The 22,688-nt window shown below is 37.7% G+C and overlaps 4 protein-coding genes across 13 annotated transcripts; 2 read left to right on the top strand and 2 right to left on the bottom strand.

Moving 5' to 3' along the window:
* The first annotated feature begins 110 nt into the window (after positions 1–110).
* Positions 111–2,017, top strand: LOC141362498 (glutamine amidotransferase-like class 1 domain-containing protein 1). The gene is made up of 7 exons (XM_073864663.1): positions 111–413; positions 669–745; positions 853–958; positions 1,159–1,266; positions 1,347–1,438; positions 1,524–1,617; positions 1,795–2,017. Exons 1-7 carry the CDS (start codon positions 365–367, stop codon positions 1,908–1,910), a joined length of 642 nt encoding a protein of 213 aa, XP_073720764.1. The 5' UTR covers positions 111–364; the 3' UTR covers positions 1,911–2,017.
* A 2,087-nt stretch (positions 2,018–4,104) lies between these two features.
* On the bottom strand, positions 4,105–9,227 carry LOC141362496 (chitinase domain-containing protein 1-like). Of its 3 annotated transcripts, none has more exons than XM_073864658.1 (13): positions 9,085–9,227; positions 8,508–8,628; positions 8,232–8,381; positions 6,334–6,466; positions 6,206–6,250; positions 6,028–6,134; positions 5,569–5,630; positions 5,339–5,431; positions 5,146–5,247; positions 4,902–5,054; positions 4,541–4,621; positions 4,407–4,449; positions 4,105–4,337 (listed from the first exon to the last, which is right to left on the bottom strand). In XM_073864658.1, exons 2-13 carry the CDS (start codon positions 8,613–8,615, stop codon positions 4,239–4,241), a joined length of 1,176 nt encoding a protein of 391 aa, XP_073720759.1. In that variant the 5' UTR covers positions 8,616–8,628; positions 9,085–9,227; the 3' UTR covers positions 4,105–4,238. The 3 variants fall into 3 exon arrangements, with proteins under 3 accessions (XP_073720759.1, XP_073720761.1, XP_073720760.1); XM_073864660.1 differs by having other exon boundaries at positions 4,407–4,446; XM_073864659.1 differs by having other exon boundaries at positions 8,508–8,625; positions 9,085–9,209.
* Positions 9,228–9,968: 741 nt separating this feature from the next.
* LOC141362487 (THO complex subunit 5 homolog) lies at positions 9,969–22,682 on the bottom strand. Of its 8 annotated transcripts, none has more exons than XM_073864603.1 (22): positions 22,585–22,682; positions 18,058–18,175; positions 17,886–17,942; positions 17,694–17,756; positions 17,321–17,464; positions 16,577–16,690; positions 15,132–15,229; positions 14,813–14,959; positions 14,609–14,723; positions 14,379–14,511; positions 14,227–14,304; positions 14,108–14,151; positions 13,933–14,032; positions 13,322–13,430; positions 13,116–13,217; positions 12,933–13,017; positions 12,739–12,850; positions 12,337–12,440; positions 12,152–12,254; positions 10,585–10,700; positions 10,308–10,501; positions 9,969–10,194 (listed from the first exon to the last, which is right to left on the bottom strand). In XM_073864603.1, the coding sequence occupies exons 2-22, from the start codon at positions 18,148–18,150 to the stop codon at positions 10,131–10,133; spliced, it is 2,175 nt and encodes a 724-aa protein (XP_073720704.1). In that variant the 5' UTR covers positions 18,151–18,175; positions 22,585–22,682; the 3' UTR covers positions 9,969–10,130. The 8 variants fall into 8 exon arrangements, with proteins under 8 accessions (XP_073720704.1, XP_073720703.1, XP_073720706.1 ...); XM_073864602.1 differs by lacking the exon at positions 22,585–22,682 and adding an exon at positions 18,851–19,002; XM_073864605.1 differs by lacking the exons at positions 17,886–17,942; positions 22,585–22,682 and adding an exon at positions 18,851–19,002.
* LOC141362488 (transmembrane protein 248-like) lies at positions 19,194–22,128 on the top strand. The gene is made up of 7 exons (XM_073864609.1): positions 19,194–19,352; positions 19,543–19,726; positions 19,842–20,082; positions 20,201–20,327; positions 20,401–20,551; positions 20,645–20,779; positions 21,790–22,128. Exons 2-7 carry the CDS (start codon positions 19,568–19,570, stop codon positions 21,808–21,810), a joined length of 834 nt encoding a protein of 277 aa, XP_073720710.1. The 5' UTR covers positions 19,194–19,352; positions 19,543–19,567; the 3' UTR covers positions 21,811–22,128.
* Positions 22,683–22,688: the final 6 nt, after the last annotated feature.

Below are 22,688 nucleotides of genomic sequence, written 5' to 3'. Positions count from 1 at the left end.
AAATGATGAAAGACAACTCGCTTGCTAAGGTGACATATACACTATATTTACGATCAACAACTAAACCATACACTCAATTTTAAGGTCATATTGCGGATTTTAAACACTTTGGTTGGCAAGTACCTCACAACTCTGTACCGTCGGAACTACTTACCCCGGAACTGTTGCACGCGGAACTTTATAACAGACGGACCTTTCAAAACAATCTACTGATCAAATGATTTCAGTTCTCTGTGTGTTTAACAATAATTCAAGGAATTTATTCAGTTTTATCACATGTGTTTAGTAGGTCATTGTTGCGATTTGTATTTCCATGATCGCACTTTAACTGTCGGTGATTTAAAGGTGATATAAAGCATCAATAATGACATCTAAACCTACATGTCTGATTGTGGCCAGTGCTGCATCTGCAGGTAAGACTGCGAACATGACGACATTATGTTTACGATTGCATGTGCCACATGTTTCTAAAAATACACAGTTGGTAACTTAAAAAAAAGAAAATATGTATTACATGTAAATGCACTGAAGGATTAATGACAAGGATGCTTAGATCACATGACTAGTTTAGCAATGTGTCAATTTAAAGATATGTATTATTATAAATGTATTTATTAACTGGCCAATTTCTGTTAATGTGTACCAATTGTGTTTTGTTTTACCTGCAGGAGTGTCAGCTCGATCACTTCAGCACTGTTTTACTTTGTGCAGTTCAGTGTTTAACCTGCAGACAGCGACACCTGGCGTGAGAACACACACACTGCGACATACACTACCAAAATTTAGCCTTTAATGTCCTAACTACGCCACTTTACTTGTACTTTTATATCTTTGTTTCTTTCTGTTTAATAGGGGAAGCCTATTGACTTTGTCTGTGTGGATGAAAGTGCAACCCGATGGGTGCAAGAGTTCAACCTCACATCGTACGCCAACCCAACAAAGCTGGAGTCAATTGATGGTTCGAATGATATATTTCACCCCTCTTAACAAAACTATTAATGATAGTTATAATTGGTTTAAACACTGCACATCTGATGGTTTATAATGGTATTTGTATTAGAAACCATCAGAAGGGCCTGTTTTTGTATGTTATATAAGCACATATCTTATTACAAAAGTTCAGTTTCACATTTTTAGTTGTAATGTGTGATGTTTCAGGCGCACGTTACGACTCGCTGTTGATTCCCGATTGTCCAGGGGCCCTAAGAGATCTCGCACACAGCGGCTCCCTCGCACGAATCCTGTCTCACTTCACATCACAGAAAAGTAAGACTTTACATATCTAAACACAGTTTAACACAGATTACAGAGATTTGGTTTGAATCATGTGTGTTTGTATGTTGTAGAGCCCGTGTGTGCTGTTGGACAGGGCGTAGCTGCTCTCTGCTGTGCCACAGAGGAACAGAAGTGGATATTTAGTGGTTACAGTATGACTGGCGTATGTGCTCATTTTCCATGAATCATAAAACGAATTCATAACATAGACATGTCTGTGAATCACTGTAGTTTCTGTTGTTTTTTAGCCTTCTGTATTTGAGCTCGTACGATCTCCAGAATTCGCCAACCTGCCACTGATCGTGGAGGATTTTATTAAAGACAACGGTGGATCTTACACAGGTGAGGTCACAACAGTTACCAAAGAAAGTAGATTGTGATCGATACTGTCATAGTCACATCTACCGTATATGACTTGTATAGTTTAACACAAAGCTGCTGTCTCACATACATATGCATTGAATGAGGATTGTCATATTGTATTGATTTTTAACATGAGATAAATTGTTTCCCTTACAGCAAGCGTTGAGGATGCTGTTCATGTGGTTCTGGACCGACATCTGGTGACCGGGCAGAACGATGAGTCCTCGGTCGTAGCCATCAATAATCTGATTCTGATGTTTAATAGCAGATGAACAAGAGAAGAGATCCCATCATAGATTGTGAAGTCACATGTACATCAATAATGTCTACAGTCAGTATGGAAAATCTTAACCATCAAATTAAAAAAATGATATATATAACTTTTTGTATAACCATTTCAATGTTTGGGGAGAGCGGGGGCACAAACTAATGCTTTTTGACTTTGGCTGTCATTCAAAAAATATTTAAGTTAGATCATTTTTTTTTTACAGTCAACACACACATCTCTGCTACAAATAAACACATAAAGTTTGTTTGTGGGTCCTACCGTTATCGTACAATTACACCAAAAATGACAGGAGTGCAAACATTACCCCATAGGTGGGTGATTCTCACGAAACCATTGAAACACCACGGCACTAATGATTTTAGCTTTAAAATGTGTAATATAGTAACATTAAAAAGCATCAGAATAAACACAATATTGTGTTTTACCTTGCACAATGTGTGATTTCAACGTAAGAATTTATAATTGTAAATTTTATCTCATTTTCTGCTGAAATTCTCATTACCGCAATGTGTCCGGCTGTGTTTGAACATGCGTTATGTTGTAATTTAATCAAATTAACACAAAAATATTAAGAAAAAAAATAAATGGATGTTTTGCTTGACTACTTTAGATGACAGAAAAAATATTTACTGAATATTCATGTGTAATAATAATGAAGAAAAATTAGGAAAATGATGTGTCCATGCCTGATGTTCTCATCCTCCGCAACACTTTTTGAGAACAGTTTAAGCACACATACAGAATTTTAATAAAGTTTGATTTTGAGTGACCAAGCACATGGACCAGTTACCTCAAGATGGCTACCAGGTAAGATCATTTTTTTACAGTTAATTTGAAATATTGTCTTGTCAGAATGCTTACACGACATTTTGATTATCATTAGCGCAACAGATGTTTATTAAATGTTAATTTAATTAATAGAAGCATAATACTTTGATTTTAAATGCATGTGCAGAATCTCCAAATTATGTTCTTTCAGGTTTGTCATGTCATTTTGAAAATATGTCAGTGTTGATGTTTTCTGACTGTTGCGGTAATGAGATTTTTTAGGACTAATTTTTTAAATTATGTTACAAAAAGTGTTAAATGATAAGTAAAAGTTTTTAAATTAATGTTCCCATTTACTCCAGACTTTGTTTTTCAATGTCTGGTGGGAAAAAAGTAAATTTAAGCAATTTTTACATTTTCATGCTTGACATTTTTAAAACCACGTTTTCGTGAGAATCACCCAGATGGGGTTTATTGTAACAAAGAAAGGGTTTGTTGTAACACCTGCTAGAAAATTTTGTTTAAACACAAATAATTCAATAAAATTCTGTCTATATACTAAAGGTGGATATTGTTTATATATCTGCCTATAATAGATCCACACATTCATCCATCCATCATCCTTCATCTAAACATCCTTGTATTATGCATCAATGTATATAAGTATATTTTTTTTGAAAGTGCTGCACAATTAAGACAAAAAAATCTTAATTTTGAGGTATTTCCCCCGATATGTTATTAACAGTTATCATTTTGAATTTCATTATCATTGTATACCTGAGATTGTGTGACAACTAACCCCGCCGTGTAAAAATGTTTTCAATCCCAGCTATCAGTTACTAGGAATTGCTGACATGTTTCAAAATAATGTTATTAAAATAATACAAGATTGGATTTGGTGACTTTCACACCCAACTCAGAAATCGAAAAAAAAACACAAGATGAAGAAATTTACTTTCATGCCTCCAAAACAGTCTTTGTTCAATATCTTAACCAAAACACATCAAAACTTTTCACAAATCCACAGATCTTCTGACAGTAAGAGATAAAGACCAAAAGCACAGATTGCTCGGCCTTGTATAAATATGTAAAGTAGCCGTGTACAATTAACCATGCGTTTTTTGTGTCCCGCTCACCCCTACTTTATATCTGTAATATAAAAATGCTTTTAAAGAAAATCTCATAAATGAATATCAAATGTCAAAATGTTTTTTTCACATAAGTATGTACTGTATCAGTGTTTGTTTATGATTTATTATGTTAATATCTTTATATGGCCAAAATGTTTTGTGCACTTGTAATGATGCCTTCTAATATGTATCACATAAATAATAAAAAAAGAGTAGTAGTATTATGAACATGATCGAGTATGATTGCATTCATAAACATCACTTTAAGAAAGCTCTTGGTGTAGTTAAAAAATAATTTTATTGGCATGCTCAACAATGATATCATCATAAATATCTTAAGTGCTTTCATAAATCACACTTTATTATTCGGAAGCAGATTGGACAGTTAAGGTTTTAATCACAGCTTGAATTGATCACAACAAGTCATAGAAATAATCCAATCCTTGTCCCAGTTCCCACATGGAAATTCCTGTTCCCAGTTCAGCTGCCAGTTCAATACGGAGCTGGAGAAACTAGAAATGAGAGATATTTTCAGAGCTGAACATATTACCCATAATTCATTATGACTGATTTGTACAAACCTTTAAAGTAGGAAAGTAAACAGCATGTTTCGCTCCATTACTCCTGAAACACAATGAAAGAAACTTTGAGTCGATCTCATATCATCTGATAAAAAAGGATTTTATAATTATATTACAGTGTAACTCTGTGTAACCTTTTAAAATTAAAGAAATGTTCTCCAGCGTTTTCATCCCACTGGAGTTTTGGTTTCACTTCTTTTAGCAGCTCAATATATCTGCATAAAAGAAAATCTGATCAATATATATGCAAAAGAGCAAATATGTATAAATCTACACTCACCTAAAGGATTATTAGAACCACCATACTAATACTGTGTTTGACCCCCTTTCGCCTTCAGAACTGCCTTAATTCTACGTGGCATTGATTCAACAATGCATTGAAGCAACTGCTATGTGATTGGTTGATTAGATAATTGCATAAATGAGAAATTGAACAGGTGTTCCTAATAATCCTTTAGGTGAGTGTATATACTGTATAAAAACAAAAGTGTTGACCTGCTCCCCAGCAGTGGTTCTGCCCCGCCATAACTGCTGAAGTCCAGACCGTACATGTTGATTCCCAACAGGATCTTATTCCTCCACTGGTTCTGTGGAGCGAGCTGAAGGACACACTCTCTGACCCACGGCAGAGGAGAGCTCGGACCGGGCCTTACACCAAAAAGACCCCATCACAAGTCATTTATAAGTTTAAACAACTAGATAAACACAGTGTGTGTGTGTGTGTGTGAGCGTGTCTGACCTTCCAGGGCCTGAGTAATCGTAGGTCATCAGACTGAAAGCGTCCACCACAGGTGCCAGTTTCTCAAAGTCTTCCTGACCAAACATTCCCGGCTGAGCCGTACTGACCACAACACAAACAAACACACAAGATTTGTTTATTATGAATGCAATGTAGAAAAGGATGACAGGAAAGCAATTGGTTTGTTACATACCCAGGTGCGACTGCAGGAGGGATGACCAGCACACAGGTGAGCTTTCCCGCCTGTAGAGTTTCACACAGGTGCGTGACCAGGTGTGCCAGCTCTCTGCAGCACACACACACAAATCTCACATGACAATATGCTTAAGAAATCAAGTACTGAGATGCTGATTTACTAATATAGAGGATTTTGTGAAATGTTTTAGTGTAAACACACACACATGCTCTCTCTCTCTTTCTTACTTTCTCTTGTTTCCTCCTAACTGACTCCATAACTCCAGTGTATATCCATCAAAACCTTCAGCCTATATTTCACACAAAAGAGAAAGAATGATTAGGTCAGATGTTAGGGCTGTCACGATTATGAATTGATGGTTATTTGCCTAATAAATTGCGACGGTTATCACGATTAATTGCCTGTTTTATTGCTTTGACATTTAATTCTCATACATTTGCAAGGTTATTCTGGCATGAAATATTAATACACACAACACATATTTAAAAGTAATCTGATACTGTCTCGTTTATACAGGTGCTGCAGCTCCCCCTTGTGTTTTTAGAGAGATGTGCAATCATTGCGGTGATCTGAAATCATCGCGATGAGGTCAAACAATCGCGATGAGACGATTATTTAATCATTGTGACAGCCCTACAAACACTTTCTGTGTGATCGTGCCGTGCTAGTCTGAGATTAAACAAAACCTTTGCCACTTCCAGCGCCTCTCGACCCAACTCCTCCATCTCATCCTCGCTGTCCAGCACGGTCATGTAATCCTGATAGGACCATCCATCAAACAACAGTCGAGGTACTTTTATAGAGAAAGAGAGAGATCAGATGGAGAACTTGTATTCTATATCATTTGATTCGATTCACACTCACATATTTTGTTTTTCTTGTTGGCTTTCCTCACCGCTTTGACCCAACCTGTTGAGACACAAAGTTTTAAATCAAATCTGTGCATACAGTACTGCTAATGATTATGAAGATGTTATAAGTCATGGTTTGACCTGGGTCGTGGTCATGCAGGCCGGTGATGTGGAAACTCTCTGGTCCTCTTCGTCTCAGCTGGAGCCACACCGGAGACAAAGATGTCAATTTGGGACCAAACAACTTGGCGATGTCATATCCATGAGAGTTCCACTGAGACACAGGGGATATGAATGAATAAGACAAATAATCAAGTCAAGAGAAATGTCACAAAATATATACAGTGGGTGCGTATATAAGTAATGTTTATATAAATATGCATTTATAACATTTTTGGAAAAAACTTATGATGTCATGCAATTTTTAGTTCTATCCTATCTGAATGTGTATGGATGCTTTGGGAATATTTAGGGAAATTGGAGCCGGATGGTTTTGCTTTCTAACACACTTTTTTTGCTTTATTTCAATCTTGATGGCATTTTCTTGTCTGCCTTTTTCCTTTTAAATTATTAAACTATGAAAAAAATATAATTGGGTGATTCTCGTGAATTTAGAGTTATGAGGTGTCATAAAACATTTTGATAAAAAAAGTAAATGCTATCAAAATAAGAAGCATGCAATTACAAACATCTCTTTACGTACTACTTCGCACATGATTTCAAATGACATCATACAAACCAATTTTGGGTTTTTTTTACATTTGAGGGGAAATTTGTCATTACTGCAACGTGTCCATGACTGGATTTGGGTTCTTTGACATGAAAATATTTATAATTAAAAATAAAAAGCTTCAGTGCATGTTATACTATAAACATTTACAGTAAAGAAACATGAGGTATTTGGTGATCATTGGTAAATGTAGAGACAATAATAACTTTTCTCATCCTCCGCAACAATTTTCAGTCATTGTTTAAGCCCTCAAGGAACTAACATTTAAAAAAAAAATGTTTGGAAGGGACATAATTAACTGTGACACTCAAGATGGCTACCAGGTAAGCAGTTCTTATTTTTTCTCTCCAGATAAAAGTTGAAATTTTGTTTCTCATAGTACCTACACAACTTTTTAGTTCTCATTACCGAAACATGAGTTTATAAATACATATATTTAATGTAATATCATAATGATAGTCTAAAAAATGTAAATAATTATTTAGGAAATATTTTTTTAATCCTCTAAAAATAATGATTATACTGAGTTCAGTTCTCATATGTGCAAAAATTTTTTGCTTAAATGGCTTTTTAAAAAAAATTGATGCTGGACACTTTATAAGTCTGGATTTCATGAGAAAAAATTCAATCTAATTTGAAACAAAAACATCATCTGATGCCACAAGTATGTTGCATTTTACTCATTCTGCTTAAGATGCAGTTGTTCTCTACTAGCTAAAACCAGTATAAGCTGTTTGGCTGGTTTTAGTTGGTCTCCCAGTTGGCTGATTTTAGAGGGGTTTTGGACACTTTTTAGCTATTCAGCCTGGAAAACCAGCTGACCCACAAGCTTGAACAGGCTGGAAGCTTAGCCAGCTGGTTTAAGATTGAGGTAGCAGGTTTAAGCTGGTCCTCACAGCCTGGCAAAGCTGGTCTTCCAGCCTGGTCAAGCCAAGACCAGCTAAAAAGTGGCCAAAACCCCTCTAAAACCAGCCTGCTACCCCAGCTTAACCAGCTAAAACAAGGGTGGGAGACCAGCTAAAGCCAGCAAATCAGCTTAGGCTGGTTTTAGCTGATGTTTTGACTCTTATTTAAATAGCTACATGCCAGTTTTACATTTTAGCAAGCAAATTAACATCTTGTTCATGTACATGTTGCCCAAACAAAGATAAAATCAGAAATTGGCACATTTGCTTGAGAAAAATCGGCAATTGAAATCGGCCATGGAAAATCAATCCAGCCAATAAAGTTATTTAAAAATTAAATGTATAAAACTGGGAAAAAACAGATAGACAGACATTAAATAGATCTCTGTTTCTGTGTAACTCACAGGTGTGATGTAACCCAGTACAGATCCCTGAAAGTGTCGTGTGGAGACACACTGAGGACAGAAACGCTTTTCCTCCCTCACGATATCTCTCCAGAGAGGATCCGAGACCACCAGACCCCGGTCCTGTACCGGACGATCTGCTATTGTCGTCTTCACACATACAAATAATAAAGACAGACATGATATCAAGCAGCATCACCTGAGACCTGCAGCATGTCTTGCTTCTGCTACTGTATAATAATGTTAATATCTGCTAAATGTTAAACGTGGTCTAACCTCAGCCTCCTGGATCTTATTTGCTTTTTTGGCATCTGTCTTTGATAATGTGCCTCTGACAACATTAACCAGCAGACAGATGAGCAGAAATATCACATCTGCTCTCATTTCAGCACCTCTGCTGTTGGAGGAGAAACAGAAAAGTCTTAAAACCAACAATGTGATTTATTAACAAGCTGTGCTGGACTGTAAAAGCACTGCTTGTTACTATATTAAAAATCGTATTTATTTGCAGCTTTAAATGCACCGGTACTGTGTAAGTTACAAACATTAAAAAATACTATAGTATGAGCTGTCGTAAATTTTAGTAAGTTACACAATAGAAATCACTACACTTTGTTAATGTATACTATAGTATTCTGTAGTGTTAAATTACTTATACTTAATTAAACTGTAGTAAATACTATAGTATACTTCGAAATACTATGGTGTGCTTCAAAACACTACCGCATCTAGGAATTTTACTGCAGCTTACTATAGTAAATACTACAGTATTTCTTATGTGTGCAGCTTTAAATCCAAAATGCAAAAAACACGCCTATGCAAAATAACATTTGCCGTAAATTCAAACACTTACCCGATATTTGTCTAATTTACGAGTTTAATGTGTGATAAATACGTTCATGGTCTTTATCAGAGATGATGTGGACATGCAGGTTTGACAGCCCGTGTGCATCAACAGTCACGTGACGGGAAAAGCTCTCGGCACTTCAAAATAAGAGTCCCCAAGACGATGTGCAGACACGATTAAACTCCCATTAATACTAAACATATTGATATTAAAACTAATTTATATATTCACAGAAATATTCATTGGAGTATTTTTTACCGGGCTACAGTTAATATGAATATGTTGCTTTAATTTGAAATAGTGTTTATAACTTTACACCATGATTAATATTTGTATTACCATTATAAATATTTGTATAAATACACAAGAGATGTTTTTAAAATAGAAATAAATGTTGTCTTTTCAGTAGCATTCCTAATACCAATATGAGGTATTTTTTCTAATTTAATTTCAAAGACTTTTAATTGATTGTACCTTGCATTTCTAAATTCTGAAATCGTATAATTCAAACTAATTCGGCTAGTGAATTAAGTGCTTTAGATTCAATGCTTTGAGGCAAAGGTTTAAATACAAATGGGTGATTATATCAAATTAAGTCATTTTCAGCTTTACAACACCCCCTTTATAGAAAATATTATATTGTTATGGTTTGCAACATCTTGTGAACCATGACAATGAGTACTACTAAATTATTCAAATACCGGTAATTAAAAATTAAACCATCTGAAAATAGCATAAATAAATAATGACTTTGCAATTATGTCAGAGTTAAATGTAATCCAGATGAATTCAAAAAGGTCCAGATATGTAATAATATTTCTGAAAGCTTTCTTGATCTACATGAACACACTCAACATAAAAATGACGTTAGATTTGAAAATAGAGACACATTTTCTTATCAAAATCAATGGTTTATTTTCTAATTCACATTATATTACCAAAACATGAAATACAGGTGAAAATTTAAGCTAAACTGAGAAGAGAGTGAGAAGTGAGGATGAGATCTCTCCAAATGACACTAGATCAGGTTTTTCATCTCCATATCCAAAAGTTCAGCGATGACTGAAGAAGCCCTGAGGATGATTGTACTTAAAGGGCTTCAGGCGACTGGGACCCCTGAAAGTAACAAAAAAACAGATGATTGTAAGTTCTCTAATACAATATTTAATTTTAATATAATTATTTGTCAAGTTGTTATGTCTATCATAGCTTTAAAGTGTGTGGGTTACCTGGCAGTACGTAAGCACATCTTCTCTCTCGGGAATTCTTTAGGTCCCTCCGAACCATCACACACTTGGTTCTCCGTCTCCAGGTACACATCCAGACACACACAGAGACGCTGGATCTGATTGGTCAGAAGCTGGAAGCCTGGGCGTGGCCCCTGCAGCTCGCCCCGGAAGATGTTTACCTCGCTCTCTATCGCCTGAATCAAACACAAAATCATTATAGCATGAATGGGTAAATATCTGAAGAGATATTCTCATGCTTGGGTTGTAAAAATCGTACCCGGAGGTTATCGTCCGTGCGGCCGCTTCGTTCTCCTTTCCAGTGAAGAGTGAGCGAGAAGAGGGGTGCGACTTCGGGATATCGAGGGTTCAATACCACAGCGGCCATCAGACGAGCTGATAGAGAATAAAAAGAATTTTAAAACTTAACGTTGCTTTTCAAGAAAGCCCTTGATTTGACATTTGGGGGGGGGGGGTGCTATTTCTGACTTATTAACACAGTTAAAGAGTTGTAATCCTCATGCTAAACAAATGCAAAGTGTCAAAACACCTCCTCTTTCCTACAAGTTTCAGAAAGGTTTTTTGAACATGGGTACCAGTTACACATCACTGACCCCATATTCCTTTTATGGGCAATACCCATGTAAAGCATGCCCACGTCAATCAGAGTGAAAGCGAAAACAAGTAAATATCAAGAATCAACAATGGCACGAAGAAAGCCTTGTTCAGCTTTCAAAGTAAGCCAGCATTATGGAAACGATGCATATAGTTTGTTTATCCGGGGTAGTAGTGGAGTTTTGCGTGTGTGTTTGTTTAACGCTGGATTTCGTTAAAATGGGGCGGGCATTAGTCACAGGCGGTAAGTAAAACGGCATCAAATGTTTTGTTGGGAATTGGCTCGTAAGTGCATATAATGTAAACGACATGAACATGTAGTGAATTATAAGTTATGCAGGATAATGTTTTGTGTGTGTTGCTTGCTCGTGACTCTCTCCTCCCGCTGGGCGCCTCCAGGATTTCATGCTTTTCTGGAAACAATCACTAGAGCTGATCTTTCTTTTATTAATCTGATAAAACTAAAGACTCGGACATATGAAGGATGCAATACTACTCTATAGGTTCTCAAGATTAAAATGAGATGAGAAACAGCGTGTTTTATTTTAGCTTTTATGCTGCGTTCACACCAAACGCGAACAGAACGTCTGGCACAAATTATTTCAATGTTAAGTCAATGTAATGATGCGTTTACGCGCATCTGGAGGTCTCGCTGTGCGAATGAGGCGTTTAGCGCTGTGCTGTAAATGCAAATATGCCTCGTTCGTGAGAATGACACGAATTAATGCACTGATGACGCGAATTGACGCACTGATGACGCATATTGACGCTATGATGGCGCGAATCGACACATTGATGATGTGAATTGACACGATGGCGGAATTGACGCGCTGATGACGTGAATTGACGCAATGATGGCGCGAATTGAGCGTTGCCTCAGGAAATGCACAAGTTAAAAAATCTGAACTTTGGCGTAAAATCGCACCACGTTAACCAATCAGGAGCTTGCTCTAGTAGTAACGTGATTACAGGAAGCGAGCGGAGTCGCAGAAGCCCCTCCCATGACGCGAATTTCCACGTGAATGTCTCGAATGACTAGAATTTCACGTGCGAATGAAGTGCATAAACTCAAAATGTTCAAGCGTCCAACTTGACGCCTCTACCGCGTCTGGTGTGAACGCACAGTAAGGCTATAAGGCCTCAACTGATCCCTTTCCAGTGATTGCGTCTCTTAGTTAAAACTGAAATGTGGAACACACTCAATGCTGTCAATCAAATATTTGGGTACATACGAGCACAGTTCTCACCCGTGCCTCTCTCCACCACAGCCATGAAGAACAGATCCGTCTCGCTTACCAGACCGACCTTCAGCAGGTGCTGCACGAAGCTCAACTCCTGTAAAACAAACAACCACAGTCACACTCAAAAAACTAAAAACTGTATTTTTTTAACCATACAATCGTAGGTGCAAACGCACAGTGAATTCCTGGTAGCTCATCATGGTCCAGCGTGTGAGGCCGGAAACCACTTTGGCAGGGAAGAGATGCTGGCATTCGCTGGAGACTGGAATAATGCTGTGCTCTGGAATAGATACATTTTCATTTAATAAATTCATTCATTGCACAATTACGTAAGGATTAATTGATGACGGGCCATTGATTTATTCGAAAATAATGCACACCCAAGGTGGTAAGTGAAGTGAAGTTACATTGCGGGTGTGAATTATTTTCAAATAATTCAAAGTGTACTATGGTTATACCACAGACAACGCTCTGGTGGTGATTTTAAGACAACTGACATATTAGGTTTATGAAAACTAATGCATACCCGTGCAATATGCAATACGAATGTGAAACTTAAGTGATGCGTGTTTGTGTACCGAGTGAGCTGAACTGTTTATGTAGAGCCAGTCTGGCCTGCAGACGTCCTTTGAGCAGTTTCATAGTTTTCTCCATGTGACTGGCACTAAGAGCGTTACCCGTCATCTCAGCCTGAAACAAACATCTCAATACATCACTACTGTCTGTTTAAAAAGGTCATTTATTACAAAATATAAGGTAAACCCACACAAACCTGTGAGAACTGAAGGCCGCCCAGTTTCTGCACCCAAACGTACGGATGTCCCAATTCTGAGACGTAATCCTCAAATGTATTGATTCTGCACACAAAGATGTGTTAATTTATATTTGATTATATCTGGATCACCTTTCAAATTTAAAGGTTTTTATTATTATTATTATTATTAAGCAGATTTACCCGACTTTATCAAACTGATAACGGTTGGCAGGGTTGGGCGTCTCCCGGCCGTGATCGGACGCATAAAGACAGTTCAGCAAACTGTCCGAGTTCATCAGCTCCCTGTGAAACACACGGTATATGTTAGAGAAAATCAAACATAAAGTCCATGTGCTGTTGACTAATCACTGTTAACAAATATCCAGATGTTTGGAGATGTTACAAACCCCGAACTGATGGCTCCTGACAAATCCACAGACGTGGAAACTTTGATCTTCACAGTGAGTATGTTGAGGTTCATGAGGTAATAAAAGTACAGATGCAAAACACTGTTGTCTGAAGAGAGAGAAAGAAACACAACCCAATGAAATCATCTTCATTCATCATGCACAAACATCTCAAAAATAATGCAACATGGGCACAATTCCCAACAAAGATTCATCCACCGAGTATTTCTTTATCAATAAACATGTTTTTAAAAGTGCTTAATAAAGTTTAAAGAGGTTAGAAGCTTGGTGGTGAAATCTGTGAAAAGACAATCTTGTTGGACAAAACGTTTAAGTGGCAAAACTTTTGTTAAACACAGAGCGTATTTTTTGCAACGAACCAATAGCCTACGGGAAAATGAATGGGCTTTTGGCGAGGGAACCAGTGTCCTGCTAACTTCTACATTTTTGAAAACCAAAAAATGTTTCTACTACAAAAACAAAATACTAGGAATGCAATTGAATCATTGTTGACAAAAAAACTATGTTTTTGCAAGAGCTAACATCTCACCGTTTTTAATGATTAAAAAAAAAAAACAGCAACTTTATAGTGGTCTATCAAACGCACACACCTTTACACTTAAGGTCCACGCAAAGCGAAAGAGGGTGACGTCTTAACATCTCTTTACGCTTGTCCTCCATCTGAACGCCAACTGTTCCTCTGCGACGCTTCTGAACACACAGCAGAAAAGAAAGTGAAGATGCAATCTAAAGAGTAAAAAAAGTGAATGAATAAAAGAGTCTTACTGTATTCTGCTGCTCCTCTTCAGCATCTGAATCACTTTCATCATCTGAAAGACACACAAAAATTACACATTGATCACATGCACACACAAATGAGACTTACTGATCACACAGACACACACCTTGTGATTCTTCTGGGCGTCTGGAGAGAGCTTTGGCCTCGTCCACGTCTCCACTGATGTTCACGGACAGATTTTTGTCTAAAACAAACAATCGCATGATGTCACCTTCATTGTTTGAATGTGGTCTGAGAGAGCGAGGGTGTGTGTCTTACCGCAAGCCTGTCCGTACGCGCTCGCCTGCACCAACAACACGTAAAGCGGAGGGGGCAGGTGACGCGCCACCTCGGCCTGTTTCTGCATGCGCTCGTACGGCATCGAGAGATACTCCTGCACCGGTATAGATGCCTGAAAAACACACAGAGAATGCACTGCAATGAAATAAAGTCTGGGAGACACTTTTAAAGAAAGAACGAATCACAAGTTAAATGATTTTGGGCTGTACCTGCATGATGTTTTGCAGTCCAGGCTGAAGGCTGCTCAGATATTCTTTCTTCTGCTCGATAGCTTTCTGGATCTTCTCCTTACTGGTCAGAGACGTCTTATACTGCTCCGCCAACCTGTGTGACAGACCGACGAGCGGATTAAATCAAATGCTTCTTCGTGGTCATGATTCAGTGGTAGTTTAAATAACTTGTGTGCATGTCACCTCTTCCTCTGCTCCAATTCCCAGTCCAGGCGAGCTAGGGTGAGCTGGTGTTGGTCATCTCGAGTGATGTGAGGTCGTGAGATCTCCTCTGGAGCCTCCTGGAAGAACTCCTGCTCGCTGACTAGCTCGATCTCCTCATGCTGAGACCTGACACACACATAAACACATATTAACCTCAACTTCAAACAGGTTACTTTTATCAGTGTACCAAGCAGGACTTCCAACTAGGTAATGATAAGTAATTTTTATAGCTATTAAAAACAGCTATAATATGAAGTATAACATTCTGTCTATGTGCAAGCTCATCTTCAACACTCACTTGAATTCGAGACATTTGCCGATCTCTTTTTGCAGATGCATGACCTCATAGAGAAGATTCTGAAGCTGCAGGTGAAGAACATCAACACGCTGCTTCGTCTGTGGACAAAGTGAAAGCAAGTGAGAAAGGGTCGGCTAAATAAACTATGTATTTCACGGTTTAAACTCCTTTTGAAGTCAAGTTAAGCCACATTTTATTGTCATTTCAACCATAAACAGCTAGTACTGTACACAGTGAAACTAAACAATGTTATTTTAGTACAAAGGCGCTACATACAACACCACAAAACTGCAAGAATACTTATTCACAAGACGTTACAGGCCATAACAATATGATATTTAGAAATGTAACACCAAATAATACTTTGGACACCAAATGTACCTGACTGTAACTACATAATTATCCACATATAAAAATGCTAATTTTCTACCCATAAGACATCTTAGACAGGTGATTTAAAAGAGAAAAATACATTTCTGTATGCATTACAAACTTGTGACTAACCATGTGTGTAGGTCTATGTTTGTATCTGGGTCCAAGCCTTCACTCATTTCAATAGATGATACCGTTTAAACAGCTGTTTATGAGCACTATTTATTCATATTATTAGTGCTGGGCAAAGATTAATCACGATTAATCGCATACAAAATAAGAGTGATTTTTGCATACATAAATTAATTTCACAAATTTTTTATTTATATATAATTTTTATTTATATATATACACAATATAGAATATATACAAATAGAAATAAATATATAATTCCAGTTGTATATTTATTTCTATTTGTATATATTCTATATTATATATTGTATATAATAAATAAACATTATATATAAATAAAACATGGAAAACATGGAAAAATATTGGTCCGTAAAAGGAAATTTCAGAAAGGCAATATTGATAAATTCATCTGAAATATTTTTATTCATCCCTACCTATGTACTTGAACAACTAAAGTTGTACCTAAAGTATGTGATGGGAATTTGCCTTTTCAATAAAAAGATAATAAAAAAGGGAAATATAAATAAATATATAAAAACATTTAAATGTTTCTTAAATGCATACATGAATATATTACACACCGCACACACTCATATATTATGGAAAAAAAAATCTCTTTTATTTTGTATGCGATTAGTCGCGATTAATCTTTGCCTAGCACTACATATTATTCATTTAATCAAAAAATGTATAAACTCAGTGTACACTGCAGTCTCCAGGCTCACGAAATAACAGACAGCAATATATTAATAATTCATAAATGTCTATGAGTCCATGTCTGATCATCTCGGATTTTGTTATGGAGATTAAAATTAGGTTTTTGGTAGTTTTGCATTATAATACGAGTATATATTAGCGTGATTTTTGTTATTTCCCTAAGCATTTAAGATCAGTCAGACCCAGAAGTGGTGCATGACATCAGACTTAACAAGCCCATATACCTCATGCGTCTGATCTCGGCCTTTCTTCAGTCTCATGTGCGCCAGACGGTTGAGTTTCTTCAGAGTAATAAAATGAACACTGCTTTGTCTGCGTCTCTCCTCGATTTCCACACTCTGTATATAAATAATAAAGACCAAAATTCAGCATCAATCCATTCATCATCACTTTTCACATAAAGAGTAAGGCTGCAGTCACACCAAAAGCGTTTATGGCAGTTGCAGGCGCCTTTTTTGAATGATATTCTATGGGCAGGGCGCGTTTGCGCGCTGTTTATGCGCGCCGAGCGCCTTGCGGTTTTCTGCCGCCTGTCGCGCACGCGTTTTTGAAGGAGCGCTGAGAGCGGAGAAAGCGCCTGACGTCATTCGCGTCTTCCATTGTCCAATCGAATGAGGGGAGAGGCGGGCCTTACGTTGTGGTCAGTGAAGTTTACAGTTGCTTTGAAGAACCGGACTCCACTCGCTCACGCTCTCCTGCGTGTTTATGCATCTCTCACCCTCAAACAAGGTCAGAGCAAGCGTCCTCTTTTTAAAGTTTCTGCTAATATGACAGTTAACAGCAAAAGAGCGCTCACGCTTCAATATTTGATTGACAAGACAGCTGACTCGGTGGTTGCTTAGCAACATGAAAAGCCGCGCCGCACTGCTCTTTTTTTAAAAAAGGCAGTGCGTCGCGCCTTGCGTTTGCAAGCGTTTAAAGCGCTTTTGGTGTGACTGCGCCCTAACTGTGCACCCCGGTGAACTCACCCCGTCTTTAGCACCGCTGGCTTTCAGCTCCTGGATTTCTGCCATCAGTTTAGCCAGAGCGGCACACGTGTCTTTATACAGGATATAATCCTGCTGTGCATCTCTGCCTTCCAGCTCCACTTCCTCATTATACACACGCACATCCTAAAAAAAAAAACACACACACAGAGAGTGAGCAGTGCAATAGACAAAAAAAAACACAAATCCTGCCTACCGGCTTAATATATTCGAAAAAGTTAATTTGGGGGTGAAATATGACCCAGATATTATTTTTTGTGAATATGGTGCACCCAGATATGATTCCTACATCACCAAAATGTGCAACAAGGAATGTGTGAGGTGAGATAGGAAAGGAGATGGATCTCATTAGAACCTGATTCTTTCCTGCAGACAGCTTCCTCTGTCCAATAGGAAGAAGTCCTGCAGAACACGTGACCTAGACACGCCAATCACAGTAAGCGCTCACTGGAAAGCTCAGCATCACAACATTACTCATCTGAACACAACTCGTGAAAGAATGACATCTTAAAGCCTAAATGTGTGGATGGAACGTGCTGGAGTGTACCTGAACCTCCCTCAACCTGACCTTCCTCAATTTGACATGTTTACTGACTGCACTGAGCTGCATAAAGACATGAGAATTATTAGCAAAAAAAACACACTTAAATCACATCACAAGATCCACTAACACAAAATGTTTGACCTCATCAGGTGTTAATGACATCACAGCATCTCACCTGATCTCCCTCTCGACTCCGTTTGGTTTCTGGAGTGCCGCCTTCGTTTCGGATCACTTTAGGTTTTCTCTTCTTCACTGCGTCTGAAGACATGACTGAAACGTCAAGGAAGAACAAACTGAAAAGAAAGAAGTCCATTAACAAAAACATACATTGTACTTTGAGCCCTAGTTTAGACATGTTGGTCAGACCGATCATTTGGTTATATTTTAAGGTCACTGCATATTTTGAGGCCAGGATCTCTTTAATCAATTAACAAAAGAGGAACGATAGATAGCTTCTCATTGTGTCAGATTCAAACCTACCAACATCCCAGTAAATAAGCACTTTCTGTATAACAAAGAAATTCATTTAAATAATGCAATTTGATAACACTGAATTGGGCCACAATACTACCATAAAAAAAACATATAGGTCGACCACTTCAATAAAGACCTTTATACATACCTGGGCATGTATTTTATTTATGTGAAAGTGGGCACAAACAGAAACAATTTTGCTATACATCGACATCAACCACGTTTTTAAACGGTAAACGTTAGATGCCACTTTATATTTACATAAACAGAGTTTCTTCCAGCAGACTAACGTTAATATATAGACTGACTTAACTGAAAATGTGCTTTTCGTTACGAATCTGTAGCTTACATAATATTATACTAGTTTATTAAACTGTGCTGAATTCATAACAAATGGGTTAGCTTACGCTACAGTAACAGCTAAACCATTTTAAACGCGTCAAATTAATCGTGCATCGTAAAACATATAAATGTCTAAACGCATTAACACTCACCTTTGTTCACTTTCTCCAATTTCAGTACGCAAATATTATATTAATGTTTAGGTGATTTCATTCAATCAGTAAGAGTTAGCATACTGACTTGAGGAGCCAGAGGGAAACAGTGGACAACACTTCCGGTCGCTGTTTTATAAAATAAGAGCGGGCAAAAAAACCGATGCTCGAAGTATTAGTTCTTAAAATCAAAACTCGTTTTAAGATGTAATTTTAACACGTTTAATGAGTGGTGAAAATAATTTAGACCGCACGCGATAAACACTCTGAATGCAAATAACTGGCTCGTATGAGACGTATTGCGTTCGTCTGTATCGAGACTTTTATTTTGGAAGACTAGCTTGCGGGCAAACTTACCTGTGAGGACGCTGCTTGCGTAGCCTTAACCCAAATCGCTGTCTATCAAATGTTTGTAATTTTCATCTGCGTCTTTTAGGTATTAAGCATCTTTAATATTACACCACGACCAGTAAAACGTTTGGTCAAATGAATGTCATTGAAGGTAAGCGATTATCTTACTCGGATTCAAAACAAATATGCGCGTGACTCGAGGAGGATGGAGTTAAACATTGATAAAGTGATTTAACTGTAACCCTAAGTCAATTTAAAATAAATCGTCTATGTAGTTAGTAACATAGTAATAATAGTTTTGTGTGCAATCATGACTATTTTGTATGGTTTGCACTTCACAGGTGGCGTCATCGCAACTGGTGCATTATGGGTCATTGGAGGCCTGTATCTAATTTGAGAGATCAGCTGTCTCGACATCCTCCTGTGGTTGTGTTTTTCTTGTGCATACTGATTCTCTCTATAACTTTTGTTAGTTTTGGGCTTTACTCTCGGTATCAGGATATAAAGAACCCTGATATAAGTTTAGTGAGTATTCCCTTAGTTCCTACAATGTATTGTTAATGCTTGTTTTATATAACTATTTAGGGTTGTTGTATTCTGTTAGCTTTCTTCTTAACTTAATCATGCACTTGTTTTCTAGGACTGGAACCAGGTTTTTGGTGCTATTGCTGGTTTCAGGTTCTGCACACATTTAAATGATACAGATGCACATCTGGAGGAAGACTCTCCCCGTATGGTGGAGCACGCAGACACGATTACAACTAACGTTTCCATGAACACTTCTCATGTTTCTTTACTGGTTCCTCTGGTAATAACGGGAGACATCCGATCTGATATTGTCATTAGTACTACAATGTTGGGCAGCCAGCTGGGCATGAAAGGTTAGATTGGAGCTATATGCAGTTTTATGTTCATATGTGGCACATCATGAGAATGAGTAAATAATGACTCTTTTCATTTTGGGGCCAAATATTGCTTTATTCCCAATATATTTCTCAGGAGATGCAGCCAAAACAACAGTGAACATTACACTTCACCTGCACAGTGATGTTTCCAACAACCAAACTGGACCACGGATGACCTGTCTGCAGCTCACCGCCCTCACACATGTTCTTCCTCAGACTCCGTGAGGAGCTTATATGTCTAATACTGTCGTTCTTAAAAATGAGATCATGCAAGCTAACCTGTTGACTTTTCAGGTCACCCCCCGAATGCTCATTGGTGGGGAACGTAGATGATACCACATCACCTGTTAGGGCTGTTGCCATTGAGACAAATAAGCATGATTCCCCACACTGCTTCAATATGAAGTTCGCAGAAGATCCAAGCCTGACGGTCATGCTTACGCAGGTAGAAGACTCTTTATTGCTTTTCTTCATAACAGTTTATTCGCACAACTATTCATCCTGTGTAACCGACTTTACTTCTGTATTCCTTAACTAGGAGGAAAAAGCTGTATGTAGGTATCACCTTTTGTTGGTCAGCATTTCGCTTCTGGTTATCTGCATCCTGATGAGTTTCCGTGGAACCTTCTCTTCATCAAAATCTCGTTCTTACCAAGCAAATGATCTCCAAAAGGTAGTTAGTATATAGGTTGTGTACTAGGGATGGGACGATAAATGCCGATACACACTAATAATAGCGTAGCCTGGTCCATAACGAATTGCAGAATCGATATTATGCACAGCTTCATGTACTTCAGCTTTTGATCAGTAGGAAGTCCTTATCGATCTGAAATCACTGTTAGTTTGAGTCGTTTATAAGTTAACATGCATTTGAAAAAACAACACTCGTCAAACATAATCATCATACATATTCTTTATTATCATGAAAATACCTGAAAAGGTTTGAAGAACAGATATATAAACATAGAATTAAATACGTAGACGCCTCATGATGTGCTGGAACGCAATCCAGCATCGCCGCCATATTGGTTGGGTCACCTCATTCAACGCTAACACCAGAGTCAATAGGAGTCAACGGAGAGCGAGCAACTATGCTCGTATTTTTTTACATCCTGCGGTTGCAACAACCGCCGCAGTATTGATACCAGATCGCATGGGATTACCTTTCACAAGTAAGACTAAACAATAATTTTGGTTATTTTATCATTTATAATATTATGTCATTGTAAGTAACATTACTTGCGTGTAACCAAATTGTGTGAAAATCCAGTCAAAATTTGAGGAGTTATGATTATTGTAGTTGGCAATACACCTTCCTCAGTAGAAATAAATGCAGGGGGCGCACTGGGGACCCATCCAAGATGGCGGCTGCGCTGATACGTCAGCTCCAATAGGCAGCGTCAGTCAATGAGGTGTCTACGTATATAATGTCTATAGATATAAATATATGCTAATTCCTGGAGATGTGTGAGTAAATGGTTCTTCTTCTGCGGCCCATATTGAGTTTCTGCACAAGAGCGCCCTCTGGCTTTTGGATCTAGCGCTATTCACCGTAATTCATCGAGAAGCATAGCAAGCATCATCAGCCGATTTATCGACCCATCCCTATTGTGTACTGACAAGATCCCTGTCATCATTTATACTTTGCAATCACTTTAAATAATGAATATATTCAATTCCTAGGATACGCTGCTGAGTCCATGAGAAGATTTGCAGATCAACCGAAACATCCGAAGATACCTGAAGAATCAACACTTGAGCATTCAACACCAATTTATTACCATTTCTGCGACTAACTGATGTCAATGTATGAATTAATTTCATGAATGGTTGCTGTATTATAATGCATGAGTGCAATGTCTGCAAAAAAACATAACCAGAAATCTATGGTTGTTAAGTTATATTAAACCTTTACTCCAAGAGTAAAACACAAGGTGGCTGTATTTTGCCCTTAATTCTATTAAATGAAGGTGATTACCATTGTATTGTTGATTGAGATTGAAATAAAAATATTCTGTTGTACCCCAGAGTATATTCTCGAAACAAATGGCGTCCTTTGATTGGTTAAAAATAGACGCGTATGACCGCATAAGGTACTTATTTTTGTAATAGAGCCCATGTAGTGTGGACTTGTTTATAGTTTGATAGCACATTTAAACGTGAACTATATTGTTTAAAGATGTGCTGAAGAATAGTCTGTCTCAAAAAATAAAAAAGGAAGGTGCGATAAAGACCTCCCGTTTGTTAAGAATAGACGGCAGACATTTTGTCTCCTTCCTCCGTGGTCTGTTTTTATCACCGCCATTCTTCCAACATTTCACAAAAAATGGTTCGCCGTAACGTTTATACATTCATTGCACAGCTAACTTGATACGAATAAACAACAAAGCCCACGCTCATTCGCAAACCATCCTAAATTAATATATCAATACTGTATGCTGAATTAAAAACGCAAACATATTCTATCATCAGTATTACCTTATATCTGATTTTAAAAACCAATCGCAGATTTATCAAGCATTCGTGCTCGCCTGCAGCACGCGTCACTCCCCGCGTTTTTCCTCGCATTCCTCCGTGGGTTA

This window comes from Misgurnus anguillicaudatus, unplaced genomic scaffold (assembly GCF_027580225.2).
Source record: "Misgurnus anguillicaudatus unplaced genomic scaffold, ASM2758022v2 HiC_scaffold_27, whole genome shotgun sequence".
Lineage (NCBI taxonomy): Eukaryota > Metazoa > Chordata > Actinopteri > Cypriniformes > Cobitidae > Misgurnus > Misgurnus anguillicaudatus.
Note: the sequence above shows the minus strand (reverse complement) of the source record. Positions and strands in the feature narration are given on the sequence as shown.